Source organism: Anastrepha obliqua, chromosome 1 (genome assembly GCF_027943255.1).
Source record: "Anastrepha obliqua isolate idAnaObli1 chromosome 1, idAnaObli1_1.0, whole genome shotgun sequence".
In the NCBI taxonomy this organism is placed as follows: domain Eukaryota; kingdom Metazoa; phylum Arthropoda; class Insecta; order Diptera; family Tephritidae; genus Anastrepha; species Anastrepha obliqua.
Window position 1 is genome coordinate 26203196 of NC_072892.1, and position 14127 is coordinate 26217322.

At 39.6% G+C, this 14127-nt stretch overlaps 1 protein-coding gene across 3 annotated transcripts in view; it reads right to left on the reverse strand.

Moving 5' to 3' along the window:
- The window catches only part of LOC129253470 (MYND-type zinc finger-containing chromatin reader Zmynd8), a 31661-nt gene that overhangs the window by 5994 nt on the left and 11540 nt on the right, over positions 1-14127 (reverse strand). For 2 of the 3 annotated variants that reach the window (XM_054891860.1, XM_054891859.1), the window contains 4 exons: positions 13315-13399; positions 5157-5334; positions 1692-5062; positions 736-1620 (listed from right to left, as the gene is read on the reverse strand). In XM_054891860.1, coding sequence (XP_054747835.1) covers positions 736-1620; positions 1692-5062; positions 5157-5334; positions 13315-13399 — 4519 coding nt within the window. The remainder of the gene's footprint in view (positions 1-735; positions 1621-1691; positions 5063-5156; positions 5335-13314; positions 13400-14127) is intronic. The other variant, XM_054891861.1, reaches the window with a different exon arrangement.

Consider the following 14127-nt stretch of genomic DNA (forward strand, 5'->3'; position numbering starts at 1 on the left):
TGGCAAACCTCCGAGTGTATTTCTGCCATGAAAAAGCTCCTCATAAAAATATCTGCCGTTCGGAGTCGGCCTGAAACTGTAGGTCCCTCCATTTGTGGAACAACATCAAGACGCACACCATAAATAGGAGGAGGAGCTCGGCCAAACACCTAACAGAAGTGTACGCGCCAATTATTTATTTATTTTAGTCCCTCCAATGAGACATTTTGCAAATTTCCCAGATCTTCAAAGAAATAATCACCAAGTTGTTTGGCACGGTTTCCTCGAAGTGCAGGACATTCTCAGAGGAGATGTAGGTCCAACTAAAATTCTTCTTCTTTTGCAGAAGTCATTGTGAAGTACACCCATTCAAATGGCTGGGGTGACCCGTTATAACACAGGTAAGGACGCCGGTAGTTGATCTGTTGAAATCAAGCAGGCATTTTGTCCTTTTAAGATTCAGTTTTGGCCACAGCGCTTTGGAGGCCCTGCAATTAGCGGTCAGAGACCACCTTTTATTGGTTTCCGCGATTACGCTCAAGTCAATCGCAGTGTGTAGTTCGGTGACTTACTTCCAAAATTGTGGCCATCCAGCTCAATATAGAGCTTCATCATTCTTTTTCCAAACCATAAATGAAGTTGGCGTGGAATTCTAATGAATACAAATAAAACAAGTTACACTCCGAAATATTCACTTTTCAGAATGTGTAAATATGTAAGCTTAAAAACAAATGGATATACTGTTCACCCACTCACCGGTATATTGACGCGTTGCACTGAGTATGCTGAACCCCGCATATTTCCACTGCCACTATTACTATTCACAACGCTACCGCACTGCGGCACAGTGCGCAAATAAGTATTAGAGGGCAGCTTCAGCAATTCGGTCGCTGCTCCGCTTGCATTGGCAGCGGCAATTGTGGCCATCGAGGTAATACCAGCACTGCCGCCACCACTACTGCCAACACTAACCGTATTCGCCACGGACTGTTGATGGCCGACTTTTGGCAAGCCGTGCTTGTCCTTTTTGTTGTTCATAGCATTTTTATTGTAGTGCGCCGATTGCTGTTGCGCCATTGAAGTTGTTGTTGTGACGGTCATTATATTGCCACTAGAAGCTTTAGCGCCGGCTCCAGCATGCAGTTGCTGCGGCTGCGGTTGTCCCATTGCCGACACTGTCGACGTCATGGTGCTGCTGGCGGTTTTTGCCAAACTCTCGCTAACGCCGGCATTTGTGGGTCGTGTTTGAGCACAGGTTGCCGAGTGACGCGACCAATGCATTTGTTGGCAGGGATAATCACAGTAGGACGTATTCCAACAGCAATAGAATTGCGCTTCGCGCCCACAATTCGAGCACCACTGCTTCTTTTTGGTCTCCTCGATGGATCGCAGGCGCTCTTGCTCGCATTGCTTGCGTATCTCGTTGGCGATGCGCGTCTTCTCGTTCTCCATGCTTTTTCGCATTTCGCAGAGCATTAGATCGGAGGTACGTTTCAGTTCAGCAATTTCTTGTTCATATGCCTGTTTAGTGCGTTCAAGCTCCATTTTAAGCAATGTTATTTTGGCTTGCAACACGGGTTCCTCGCCGACAGACATCTCCAGCATGGTGTCCTCCATGACGGATATAAAAAAGTCCGTTAACTGGAAAGGCAGTGCGAAAAAATATTAGAAATACGGCGAGTACTAACACACAAAACATTTATTTTACTCACCTTGTGTGCATTCTCCACCAGCGTCTGACACACCGGCCCCGCCTGCGAGGGGAACATGGTCGTGCCATCCGACTGTAATGGACCATTGGGACGTTGCACCATCTTGGGCGGTCCACGGCAAATCGCATCGGTAACCATGGCGGCCAAGCTGGGTGTGACAAAGTCGCCACTCGAAGTACTCGCCACGCCGATAGTGCTGCTTGCAGCGGCAACAGTTTGCTGCGTACCAAGATCAACTGCGGATGATATCGATATGGTGCCAGTGTTGACGCCTCCACTACCATTGTTAGTGTTATTGCCCGCTATTGGCATATTCATAGCCAACGAAGATGCTGCTGTAGGTGCCAATATACTGGTGGACGGTTGAGAGAGACCTGCCAGTGGAGGCGGTGCTGACATGCTAAGCGGCGTAAGAAGCGCCGGTCCACTTGGACCGATACTGCCGTTGCAAGTGACAAAAGGTGTTGCTATTGGTGTGGTGTTAATGGCGACATTGACATTAGCACTGGAGTTGCAAAGCATATTGTTGTTGTTGCTCAAGTTGTTGTTGCCTGCGCTGTTATTATCACTCAACGCCACTCCGACTGTGGGTGTTTTGGAAACAGCGGTCAACGGTGGTACTGGAATCGAATGAGTGTTTGCGCTACTGCTGCTGTTGCTGTTGCCGTTGCCGACAGCGGCGTTTCGCTGCGGCTCATGTGGCGACCAGGCTTGCCGTGGTATGGAAACCATGCTATTTTTAAGTAGCGTACGTTTCAAGTCGTTATTGGTCACCAAGGGTGGAGTAGTAGTTGGTGGAACACCAGGCGTTGGAAGCGGCGCGGCGGGGAAGATGCTACGCGCCGGAGTGATATCAGGTGTGCCGCGATTTGGAAATGATTTGCGTGCGCGCTGCTGGGGCGGTTGCAACGGCTGTAATTGCGCTTGTGATTGAGCTGTGACCGATGGCTGTGATTGCGGCAATTGGTGTGGTTGCTGCTGCTGCAGCTGTTGTTGTTGTAGGTGTTGTTGTGGTTGTTGTTGTTGTTGTAGCTGCATCGTCGCGCGATTTATTGTATTGCTTGCTACAACTGCACCCTTTTGTGGCTGCAACTGGGGCTGCGCAACAGCCGATGCCGGTAATGGGCCATATGGGACGCCACGGGTATTCGTTCGTCTATTGGACGGGCTAATGTGCATTACCGCCGCAACCGCCGTCGTTGCATCCATCGCAGCGGCCACTTCCTGTACAACCTGTGCCGATGATTTCAGTGCGACTAAACTCGGCTGGGTGTTGCGTGCATTTTTTGTATTCACGCGCTGTATCATAGTATCACCAACGCGTACCGCATCGGGCAACGTGGGAGGAGCCACCCCCGCAGTAGTCTGTACATCGGACGTCTTATCGCCAGCAACTGTGGGCGTATTAATTGTTTGCTGTGAGGCGCTAATAAGCACTGCGTTGCTTGCGGCGGCGACTGTTGGCTCCTCCTCATCAGACATGACTTCCTTTTTTACTAGTGATAAATTCGGTTGTATAACCGGTGTTGTGACATCAGCTAATGGCACTTGCGTAACAGTAGCGCTGCTCACCTTTGGTACCGGCACAGCTACCGATGAAACCGTGGCTACTTTCTCATTTGCGTTCGCACAAGTAGGATGTGTCTGCTTGTTGCTCTGCACGCTTGCATTGGCGGCCAATGACATGTCCGCTTCATCATCTGAAGTAACTTCCTTTTTAATCTCTACAAACGGCACTAAGTCCTTGAGTATATGCGCGGATTCGTTTGATTTGGTGCCGCTCTTTTTGTACTCCTCCGTCTTCGACGAGCCACTACTGTGCGTATTCGCGCCTTTGCTACCGCTGGCACTGTTACTTTCATTGTTGTTGCTATTGTTATTGGTAGCGCTGCTCTCCTGTGTTCCGCTTACAGCATCTGTAGCTGCGAGGGTGGTCTTGCCTCCTGGCTGCGCAGCTGGTTGGGCCTCGTCTGTGGCTGCATCTATTACCCCCTTCGACTTCGTTGATTCATCCGTGGGTTTCTTGGCCCCCTCTTTCGATATTTTCTTAATTGTCACACCATGCTTATTTTTAACCAAATTCTCCATCATTGTTTGAGCATTATGCGATGGAGATGACATTGGTATAGGCGTTGCTACCGCAGCCACTTCTTCTTTTACACACACAATCGGGGTCTTCCTATCAGCGTTCAGCTTAGCTGTTGTTGTGGTGTTTGAAATAGGCGTTGAAATCATAGCGGAAGCCTTTGTTTCGGCGCCAACTGCAACTGTCAACGCATTTGCGTTTGTTTTAATGGTAATCATTGGTACACGTGGCTCATGTTTGGCGTGCTTCGTGCGGTGGCGCTCAGATTCGGTTAACTTGGTGGAACTGTTGCCGCTACTGCAGCTTGTGTTTGCGCTCCCACCGCCGCCATCATCCGCACCATGCTTGCGCTTGCCTGTTGTAGTATTTCCACTGCTAGCAGCGCTACCGCCCACATTATCGGTAGTTTTCATTTTCTGCTCCTCCTCATCAGCGTCGAATTTTATCATCTTCGGCATTGGCAGCTCAAGATCTTCGCCTGCATCCTTTTTGCGCTCGCTACTCGGTTTTCGTTTCAATATTACAGCGGTCACCTTGGACGAATTGCTATCATCGGAACTCGCTTTGCTCACCACCTCATACTTGGGTGCCATTGCGGATGACTTTATTTCGCCAACATTACAGCCACTACTTGCACAACTATTACTGATCGCTTTCTTATTCGGGCTACCCGAATGGTCCGAGTCATTGCCCGACTCTGTGGCACTCGCCTTCTTTATAATCGACAAATGATTGTCAGCCGTTTTCACAATTTTATACTGCAACGAGGGTTTCGGCACAAGCGCCTGTTGCCTCTTCATATACTCCATCACGCCAGGCATCATCATTTCCAATTGTTGCAATTCCTCTGCCGGTTCATAGGGCACTTTAAATTTGGCATACTTGAAAGCGCCAACTTTAGTTCTTATCTTTTCAATGTGCACCTCCACTTCCTTGATGCAATCGGCCAACTCGCGCGCCGAACGCTTTCCAGTTTGAGTGTTTGGATCCTGCTCGGAGTAGAGAAAACAATCTTTGACCGGCACAAAAGCGCGATCATGTTCGCCGAAAAAACGCACATTTACATGCGACAGTCCCTGTCCGGGTCCCATGGCTTTGGCGGGCCAATAAGGGAAGCCCTTCAACTTTGCCCAAAGTAAGAGGTGTGGCTGGGCGCATACGTCAACAAACCAATCGGTGCGCGTATTTGCATTCAGATAACATTCGCCACAGGTGTCGATTTCATTGGCCTCCTGGCGGCAAACTTTCAGTATGGCTTTAGCCGTAAACACCTCCTTGCTAGAGCCTGAAAAGTTGCACATTTATTTAGCATGAACCAAGTAATTTAGAGCATTATTATATTATATATATATATATATATATATATATATATTACTCACTGCCACTGCTTAGGATGAGCGCATTGTGTAGTATCCATTTGGTTTCGTTAAGGAAATCTTCTGAACAGCGGAAAGCGCGTTTCTCGATCTTCTCCTGCAATGTTGAGAATGTGACGGGATTTACAATATACTTGGAGTAATGCAAAAGATCTTCGTCGGTGTACAGGAACTTGGAATACTGCAAGAAGAAATGAAAAGAGAGGGCGTGCAGTAACACAGCTTAGTTTATATATTTAAAGCTAATAATAATGCAGAAACACTAAATAATATAACACATGGGTCATAGACCTTACGCATAGATGGCACTAGTTTTATTGCATTAACCGCTTTGTTAGTTAGTGCTAACCTTAAAAAGGCAGCTCTTCAAATTTCATGGTATTCTATTCATTAGTTCGTGAGTTATTGTGCTAAGAGTGAGGCTACTTTTGTTATTTTCAAAACAATGGATCAAAAAGAATTTCGTGTTTTAATTTTACACTGTTTTTTTTATATTTTTTTTTTTTTTTTTTTTTTTTTATTATACCTACATTAATCATACATCTGTCATACTGACATCTAGTACATTTTTTGACAATTAGTTGGAAAATTATTAAATATATTTCATCATGGCCAGTGCCAAGACGAATACAGCTATTACATTTTAGGAAAAGAATTACATTTTATATATACAGTTATTTTAGTATACGAGAATTAATATTTAATTTAATAGGTCAATTGGTCGGTTTCTCTTCAGACGTCGTAAAGTTCTTCTTTCAAGTTGTGAGAGTGTATTGACTTCTCTATTTTTGTGCTGGTTTATTTCGTTAAAATACCTTGTTGATATCGCTTTTATTTCTTCGTCGATTAATGGTATATTGAACGTATTATGGATGTCATCATTTTTTGTGTACCTGTCGGACATAGTTATTATACGTAAGATTTTTGATTGTTGTTGCTGTACTTTGTTTATGTGAGTTCTTTTTGCAGTTCCCCACACTTGAAGTCCGTAGGTCCAGATTGGTTTAATGATCGCCTTGTATATTAAAAGTTTGTTGGAAATATGGAGCTTAGAATTTCTGCCTATTAGCCAATGCAATTGTCGAAATTTTTCCTTTATTTGTTTTATTTTCTTTTTGATATGATCTTTCCAATTTAGTTTTGAGTCCAGATGGATTCCAAGATATTTTGCAGATGTTTCAATTTGTATATTTTTATTGTTGAGCTTAATCGGCATAGCAGCAATCTCTGTTCTTGTCGTAAATATTACTTGTACAGATTTGTCCTCGTTTACTTTTAAACTCCATTTGTCAAACCACTTCTTTACATTGTTGGTGTACATCTGTAATTTTGTTGTTACGGTTGAGAGGTTTTTGTCAGATGACAATAAAATTATGTCGTCTGCGAATGTTGCTATAGTAGAATTAGTTTCGTCTGGTAGTGGTATGTCAGAGGTGAATAAGACATATAACAGTGGTCCTAGAACGCTGCCTTGAGGAACTCCTGCTGTTATTGGATGTATATGTGAGTATTTGTCATTGTATTTAATGTAGAAGCATCGGTCAGTAAGGTAGCTCTTGATAATTAAATAATAGTTGAGGGGTAATATTGTCCTAATTTTATGCAAGAGGCCTTTGTGCCAAACTTTGTCAAAAGCTTTTGCGACGTCCAAAAATACAGCAACGCAGTATCGTTTATTTTCCATGTCTGAAATTATTTTTTGTGTAAATCGATGTATTTGTTGGATAGTTGAGTGTTTTTTCGAAAACCGAATTGATGATTTGGAATGATGTTTTTCATGTCAAGTATTGGGGTAATGTCAAGTATTGGGGTAATTCTGCGTCAATAACTATGTCATTAAAATGTATGATGCTACGCTCAATGTCAAGTTGTGTTTTCAAAGGTGTACTTAGAATGAGTTGTTGGGAGATGTGTTTTCGATACTCATCCCAGTCAGTCCTCTTTGTAAATATTTTAGGTGTTATCTCTATAGGGTCAATTTTTGATGTATAGTTAAGTATTATCGGCGAGTGGTCAGATGGGAAAAATACCGTTCAAACGAAACAATGGCTTGAAAAGTGTCACGGGGACTCCGCTCTATCTGAAACAACAATAAAAAGATGGTTTGCTAACCTCAAACGTGGTCATAGAGACACCGATGACGCACAACACAGTGGGCATCCAAATGAGGCGGTAACACCAGGAAACATAAAAAAAATCTACAAAATCGTTTTGCATGATCGAAAAGTGAAGTTGCGCGAGTTAGCTGGCATTGGAAAGATATCAAAAGAAAGTGTTGGCTTTATGTTGCATGAGCATTTGACTATGAGAAAACTCTGTTCAAAGTGGGTGCCTCGTTTGCTCACTGTTTTGTTTCATCAACTCAACGCATCGTGTCACAAGTCAAACAAAACAATGGTAAAGCTACATGAATGGAACGTCGAATTACTCACACAACCCCCGTATTTTTCTCCCAGGGACTTTCACCAGTGAAATTGTGGCCTATTTTGATGCAAAAACTAAATCGTTCTCCAAAGGTGATATTGAAATGTTAAAGCGGCGCTAAATTGCGTTGTGCTTGATGGTAATTACGTTGATAAATAAAGTTAATTTAGGCTAAAGCTAATTAGGCCTTTTCAGTCCATGTATTAGTTGAGGGGGGGGTAGGGTCACAAAATCGAAATATTTTTTTTCACTCATCTTATAGTAAATCATTTCAAGAATGTTGTGTCAAAATTTTAAGTGGATCGGAGCAGAACTCTCAAAGTTATAGCCTTTGTAGGCACTCTACCTCGAATGCGGAGCATCGATAGATGCTTGGCAATTCCCAAGGGCTCGGCTGTCGGCGTCATTTTTTCAAACGCGTTTTTCCCGAAACGACTTCTTAAAAGTCGGTGCCAATCACAACTCCGAAACTATTCAACCGATTCCTTTCAAATTTGGCACACGTTTTCTAAATCAATAGAAAATTTTATTTTTGCCCCAATTTTTTTACTCCCGCCAAATTTTAGTTTGCTAATATCGAGTCCACAATTTTTAATTTTTACGGATAAAGACGAGATTTTGATATATTATTTTAATATGTAAACTGGTTTCAGGATATGAGCCACACTATGACATCGTACGAGTTATACTTCATCATCTTCCACAAAAAAAATATTAGTTTGGAGAAAAATAAATCCATTATTTTTGCATTCACTTTCGCAAAAATGGTTTAAAATTATTTTATGGTCGATCTTTAGCTCCTGGGCGTTACTATGACGACCGCTGGTCAAACGTCTTCTAGATAGAGACCATAGCATAGCATAGAGACCATGTTATGGACTGGAAATTTGTTTCCGCTAATCCGTCAAGGACCACTCCGTGGTACCATTGACTTAATGAATAAATATGTTTACAAAGCATAATGGAATTTATAATGGGCCTCTTATATTCGCCACTTCTCTACTCGCCACTCTCTGCCCAGATATGTTTATTTATACCAGTTGCTTCATCTATTCGCCACTTGCTAATGCTTGCCGAAAAGAAGAGCCTAGTGTTGCCACATGCCGAAGGAAAAATACCACTAAAATAGGTCATCCAAACAGACAATGGCCCGAAGCATACGAGAAAGTCTCTAAAATCTTGATTCTAGAGAAGTAAAATGGGCGTAATGGATTGGCCACTGCAATCTCAGCACCTTAACCCTAATGGGGAATTGTAAACCGTTCAGAAAGCGTGAAGAAATATATCCCAGGCCATCATTAATAGTTTGATAGCGTAAATGCTACAGCGGTGTCTTTGAGATCAGTGTATTTGGCACAAACTATTTATCTTTTACTTTTTTTTTAATAATGTACTACTTTTTTTAAGCTGCAATTGTTTCACCTCGGTAATAAATTAATTGTGAAAAATTTAATTAATATTTTTGTTTATATAAGCTTTCATTGTTCAAAATAAAACCAAAATAAATGGTCACAAGCAGCTAATTGCTGTGCAACTGACAGTATTCAACTAATTTCAGTTACAAATATTTTGTGCGACACTGTATATGTGCATAGAAAAAATTTAAATTTCCGTAGTGTTGTATTGAAAAATATCTTTAAATAAGTTAAAATATTTTTTTATATTAGAAAAATTTTAGAACTTTTGATTTTTTCTAAAATAATTTCAAGCCTACATTTATTTCAACACCCAAAAAAACCCACGAGTGCGCTACCTGATCCGCATGAAAATAGGTCAACAAATTAAATAAATATCATTACCCATCAATTATGTCACTACTATACAAATCCAAATCGTACGTACATATGTATGTGTGTGCGTAAAGGCCAAATAACAAAAACTATCTTAAAGCATCGGGTTTCCACTTAATACATTTTTTATTAACAAAACGAACAGCATAAAATGGAATATAATGATGAACAGGTAAACAAACAGAGTGTAAAATTAAGAGAGTGCAGCTGGCAATTCGCCGCATTCTATAAAGAGGCGCAAACATGGAGCAAATGAACGTCAAGCAAGCAGTCGAAGAGCACAAATTAAGTAGCATGGATGGGAGGATGAGGAAAACAAGTTTGCCGCCACAAGCACCCGGATGTAATTGTTGGAATTAGTAATGCCCAGTGTAATACATAAATATTTTATGCAGCAAATCTGTAGCTAGCGTGCAATTGACAAATCTACTATGATATGCTTACTTATATATATATACATATGCATGAATACACACAAATAAAGACCTGGTCAATTTATTACAATATTATAGGTTTGCTCACTGAAAGTCAAGATGTTTAAGCAGTCAGGTTATCAACAAAAGACCTCTTCAGCCCAAATGTGGTTTATGTACATAACTATTGTACATAAAGGTGATGAAACAATTACGAAAGTGAAAAAGTACTATCCCAAGTGTATATAGGTTTTTGGAAGATTTTTAATTTGAATTAAAAAAATTTAATTTGAAATAAAAAAAATTTATTTTGCTTTTAAAAAAAATTTAATTTGAAATTAAAGAACTTTAGAACAGGGGCGGGAATCAATTGGCCTAACTGCAAAAAATCGATTCCAATGGGTATCTACCCAACAATCTTCCAGGCAGAAATGCATGGCATTGAGATATGAGTGAGCAAATGTATCCATAGAAAAATTATTACATAGTTTCAGATAGTCAGGCGGCTTTGAAGGCCCTTTTATCAACTACAATCACTTCAAAAATGGTGCATGACTGCCTGGATCCTCTTAACATGATAGGGAACTTCAACACATTATTATTAGTTTGGTTTCCTGGACACGTGGGACACTTGGGAAATGAAATAGCGGACCATCTAGCTAAAAAACAGGTCCCTAATTGGTCCTGAACCTTTCTGTGGACTTACGAAAGGAAACATCAACGAACTTCTCAGGAGGTGGGAGGTGAAGAAGTTCGTAGGTTCGTTGAACACTGGCGAAACTCTAATGGTCAGCGACAAGCGAAACAATTCCTAACGCCGGACAGAGGAATTTCTGACAAGCTACTTTCACTTAGCAGAGTAGACTTAAGACTTTTAACTGGTTACTTTAAAAGCCACTGTAGCCTAAGATATTATTTAAACAAAATTGGACATCATCTGCCGATTCTGTGAAATGGACACTGAAAATTCAGTGTGTAAATGTCTTGCACTAGACAGGTGGTGGTACTGCTGTGCCTCCATATGAATTATGGAACAATAAACCCCAGAATGTGCTTAAATTTTAAAAATAAATAAAAACATTTTAAATATAAGGACTTTTCACCATCAATTAGTGCAGTAGAAAGGTGGTTGCATGGAACAAAAACGAAAAAAAAAAAACAAAATTCGAATGCGACTTTCTCAGCAACATTAAGAGCGCTTTCGCAAGGATAAAGTGAATTTTGTGCATCGCTTCATCACTATGTATGAGACTTGGGTCTATCACCATGATCCTAAATCAAAACAAGAGGCTAAAGAATGGTGTGAACCTGGTTCTTCGGCTGCAAAACGAGTTCGTGTCCAGAAATCGGCCAAGAAGTTATTAGCATCAGTTTTTTGGGATGCGAAAGGAAAGAAAATTATGTTTGTGAATTACTTGCAAACTGGTAAAACAATAAATTCTGAATATTATTGCAACCTTTTAGAGCAGCTGAAGGAAAAAAATTCGTAAAAAAAATACTCAATTTGCCAAAGAAAAATGTGTTTTTTCATCAGGACCATGCAACGTGTCAGAAGAGCATTTTGACAATGGCTAAAATCGATGAATTAAAGTTCAAATTGTTGGAGCATCCACCAAAATCGCCCGATTTAGCCTCTAGCGACTTCCATCTCTTTTCAGGCCTAAAAAAATTCATGTTTGAAAAGTGTTTTTGATCAAATGACGAGAGCATAGCATAACAGCTGTGGAATCATATTTTGCCAGCCCTTCCAGATTCTCAGGATGGAATTCATAAATTAAAATCTCATTGGAACAAGCGTATTGTTGTTCAGGAAGACTATTCTGAATAATACGGTATATTTATTTCAAACCATAAAATTGTATTTTTCTTATCAAACCGCAAAACTTATTGAACAACCTAGTAAAAATAAAATATTTCTATAAAAGTTGTTAATAACAATAATCACATTACAGGTATTTTGAAAACTGCGGGCGAGCATGTGAAGAGGCAACGAAAAATCGTATACGATTCAGTAAAAAGTAAGGCTCAAGCAATTTTGCAGCTGGCCCAGACTTTATCGCAGTGGTCCTGATATTGTCTGCATTTTTATTTTCAAAAGTAAAAAAATTTTTAAATAATTTAATTTCGAAAAATAGTTCAAATGTGTCTCCCGCTATTGCAGATATCAACAGGCCAGTTCTGTGCATTTCACCTTTTTGCTTATTTATCAAAGTAGACGCGATATTCATCCTAATGTTTTTATTCCGTATTAAAAATAAAGCGGCATCTTCCTGCAAAGCTCTACAGACAAATTAAAATGCATAGCTGCTTGCACGATGCGGTTGATGAAAAAGATTTCAGCCTGATAAAAATCCTGATTTTTGTTAAACTGTCAAAAGCACAGAATTGAGCGGCGGTAATATGCATACATAAATACATATGCATATGTAATAGCTTGCTTTATCGCCAATATACATATTAAGTAAAATTTCTTAATTACATATGTACGTATATGTATATATGTACATACATATATTATCAAAAAAATACTAAAAAACATAAAACTACTGTGAAGATGACAAGCAATATGAGAAAATGGTGGAACAATATTTCAGGACGAATTCATATATGTACATACATATGATTCGTTTTGCAATATACATTACATATTTGTTTCTATGTTCATATATTTATTTGAAATTTGTGACGGAAACACAATGCAGACAAAAAAAATCGAAACCTACGAAATGACTGCGACAACACAGGCGTATTCAATTTTTAGTGTATATACTATACATATATATATATATATGTGCTACACATCCAACATACTGAAACTTAAAAGCAACGATTAGTTGTTGCTGTCTCAGCTGTTGGTGCTAGTAGCTTATAGAAGCCAACAAAGCTAAAAGAAAATGCGATGAATGTAGTCGATATGTGATACACGTTCGTGCATTGCACGATGGTGACAGAGTCGACGAGACGAGCACAAAAACACAAACAATAGCGATAACAAGCGCACCGAGGCATCATGTGATATTGATGAAACAGAATACTACAATGGGTTGTACTACTTGGCTTTGTTGGTGTCGGAGACGAAGTAAAGAAAAAACAATGTAAATAAGTCATATATCGTAAACTGGGAATTTGGATTGATTTTAAAACATGGAAATGATACTAAACACATCATAAACAATGTTATCATGTGAACACTTTTAATATTTTATACCCTGACACCGGCATTTTTCTTTCTTTATGATTCTAATTAAGTTCACAAATGATGTAACGCAATTTTACTCCCCCGTAAAAATTTAGATTTAGAATGTAGCAAAAATATATCGGAAGTATTTATAGTGAAACTCACAAGAATGAATGAGCACAAAACGCCCTCCTTGGATACAAAATTTGTCATAAATATTAAGGCACCTTCTACATAAGTACATACATATATATGTATATATGTGTACATATGTATATTTATATTTTGTGTGGCCATTTGAAGTTGCACTTATTTGTAGGTATGTATGTAGGTTTGCGTTTTCTAAATTTACTCACCCCTTTAACCATCTTCATGCGCTTGAGCGCGAACGAAAGAAGCTGGCTCAGCAAATCCAAGGACACCTCACTGCGACGTGAGCTGCTATGAAAAGGAAATAATTGTAGTTAGTTACGGTAATAAAACACTTGTATATGAAAATATGAAATAATGAGCAAACTTATAGTAGGTAATAAATTTAATCAAATATTTAAGTTGAATTTTTTTTTTATATGTAAACTCTCTGTATTTTTTTTTTATTTTTTTTTTTATTACTCTAAACTGGCAATCTTTGTTTATATAATATATTTTGATATTCTGGGGATCAAAAGCAAAAACTAAATACAATGATCATGTTGTTTTTGCTTCTAAACTGCTGCTACCTATTCAATGTGCCCTGGTACTACTCTTAATCCACTCTATTTAAGTGGTGATTTTGCGCCTGGCATACTCCCAAACATTATATCCACAAACAAATAGGTTAGCCTGCATTATTTTGTCTGAAATATGGTGAAAGTAAATAAAATAACTTATGGAACTAAATTGATTTTAGCCCTAGAGTAGTCATGGCAACACTTCGCCATACATATTTGAAACGGCGTTCTGCAATAAAGAGTTAATTATTTTATAGGAACAGAATGCAAGATGCACTTGGCGAAAAAGAGGCATTCATTCAACTTTTACACTTCCAAGAATACATAGAAAAAAATACCAGTCTAACAGTTAGACGCGATAGAAGTGAAACCTTCCGTAAAACAAACTGAGAGAGAATAAGACGAAAGCAGCATTAGGAGCGGGATAATTATAGGTTCATTATAATATTACTATAAAGT